The following is a 2,052-nucleotide window of genomic DNA, read 5'->3' as shown; positions in this document are numbered from 1 at the left end:
GTTATGTACTGGTTATGAATGTGTTATGTAAGGGTTATGAATGTGTTATGTAAGGGAGTTATGAATGTGTTATGTAATTTAGGAAGTTATGAATGTGTTATGTAAGGGTTATGAATGTGTTATGTACTGGTTATGTAATGTGTTATGTTAGGGTTATGAATGTGTTATGTACTGGTTATGAATGTGTTATGTTAGGGTTATGAATGTGTTATGTACTGGTTATGAATGTGTTATGTAAGGGTTATGAATGTGTTATGTAAGGGTTATGAATGTGTTATGTACTTTATGAATGTGTTATGACTGGTTATGAATGTTATGTACTGGTTATGAATGTGTTATGTTAGGGTTATGAATGTGTTATGTTAGGGTTATGAATGTGTTATGTAAGGGTTATGAATGTGTTATGTTAGGGTTATGAATGTGTTATGTACTGGTTATGAATGTGTTATGTTAGGGTTATGAATGTGTTATGTACTGGTTATGAATTGTTATGTACTGGTTATGAATGTGTTATGTTAGGGTTATGAATGTGTTATGTTAGGGTTATGAATGTGTTATGTTAGGGTTATGAATGTGTTATGTAAGGGTTATGAATGTGTTATGTACTGGTTATGAATGTGTTATGTACTGGTTATGAATGTGTTATGTACTGGTTATGAATGTGTTATGTACTGGTTATGAATGTGTTATGTACTGGTTATGAATGTGTTATGTTAGGGTTATGAATGTGTTATGTAAGGGTTATGAATGTGTTATGTACTGGTTATGAATGTGTTATGTTAGGGTTATGAATGTGTTATGTAAGGGTTATGAATGTGTTATGTACTGGTTATGAATGTGTTATGTACTGGTTATGAATGTGTTATGTACTGGTTATGAATGTGTTATGTAAGGGTTATGAATGTGTTATGTAAGGGTTATGAATGTGTTATGTTAGGGTTATGAATGTGTTATGTACTGGTTATGAATGTGTTATGTTAGGGTTATGAATGTGTTATGTACTGGTTATGAATGTGTTATGTTAGGGTTATGTATGTGTTATGTTAGGGTTATGAATGTGTTATGTTAGGGTTATGAATGTGTTATGTTAGGGTTATGAATGTGTTATGTAAGGGTTATGAATGTGTTATGTACTGGTTATGAATGTGTTATGTTAGGGTTATGTATGTGTTATGTTAGGGTTATGAATGTGTTATGTTAGGGTTATGAATGTGTTATGTACTGGTTATGAATGTGTTATGTTAGGGTTATGAATGTGTTATGTTAGGGTTATGAATGTGTTATGTTAGGGTTATGAATGTCTTCATACGTACTGTAGGTCTCTTTCCAGTAAAGAATGGCCATGTTTTCCAGGTGAAACTGACATAGTGTTCTGTTCTCTCTGTATCCAGCCAGTACCCCAGCCTGTGGTCCGTCAGTAACCCGTCCCTGACCCCTGTCTCCCAGTCGGGGGAGATGTCCAACAGCCTAGGCTCCCAGTTCCTGCGAGGCACCAGTAGTAGCCACTATCCTGGGCTGTCTCACTCCGTCACAGCGCCACCTGGTGGATCCCCGCTGTATGACTGCAGCACGGCCACAGAGGTGCACGATGGTACGACACTATCGCATTACGATACGTCACCGCACAGTCACACGCGACTGACTACAGTATGGACTCCTGTTACACCTCCTTCCATGTAGGGGAGAGAGACGGAGTCTACGGGGCGGGGCAGGGGCTGGGTGGGGCAGGGGCGGGGTGGGGCAGGGGTGGGGCGGGGCAGGGGCTGGGTGGGGGCGGAGCAGGGGCGGGGCAGGGGCGGGGTGGGGCGGGGCAGGGGCTGGGTGGGGGCGGAGCAGGGGCGGGGTGGGGCAGGGGTGGGGGCGGGGCTGGGTGGGGGTGGTGGAGCAGGGGGGGGGGCAGGGGTGGGGGGCGGGGGCGGGGTGGGGCAGGGGTGGGGGCGGGGCAGGGGCTGGGTGGGGGCGGAGCAGGGGCGGGGCAGGGGCAGGGTGGGGCAGGGGTGGGGGGCGGGGCAGGGTGGGGCAGGGGTGGGGCGGGGTGGGGCAGGGGTGGGG

General features: G+C 45.5%; 1 protein-coding gene across 1 annotated transcript in view; it reads left to right on the top strand.

Moving 5' to 3' along the window:
• Positions 1-1,680, top strand: part of tbxtb (T-box transcription factor Tb) — a 12,363-nt gene extending 10,683 nt beyond the window's left edge. Inside the window, exon 8 of the mRNA XM_065002305.1 lies at positions 1,392-1,680. Coding sequence (XP_064858377.1) covers positions 1,392-1,680 — 289 coding nt within the window. The remainder of the gene's footprint in view (positions 1-1,391) is intronic.
• Positions 1,681-2,052: the final 372 nt, after the last annotated feature.

This window comes from Oncorhynchus nerka, linkage group LG16, assembly GCF_034236695.1.
Source record: "Oncorhynchus nerka isolate Pitt River linkage group LG16, Oner_Uvic_2.0, whole genome shotgun sequence".
Classification (NCBI taxonomy): Eukaryota; Metazoa; Chordata; class Actinopteri; order Salmoniformes; family Salmonidae; genus Oncorhynchus; species Oncorhynchus nerka.
This window is presented reverse-complemented; position numbering and strand designations above follow the sequence as displayed.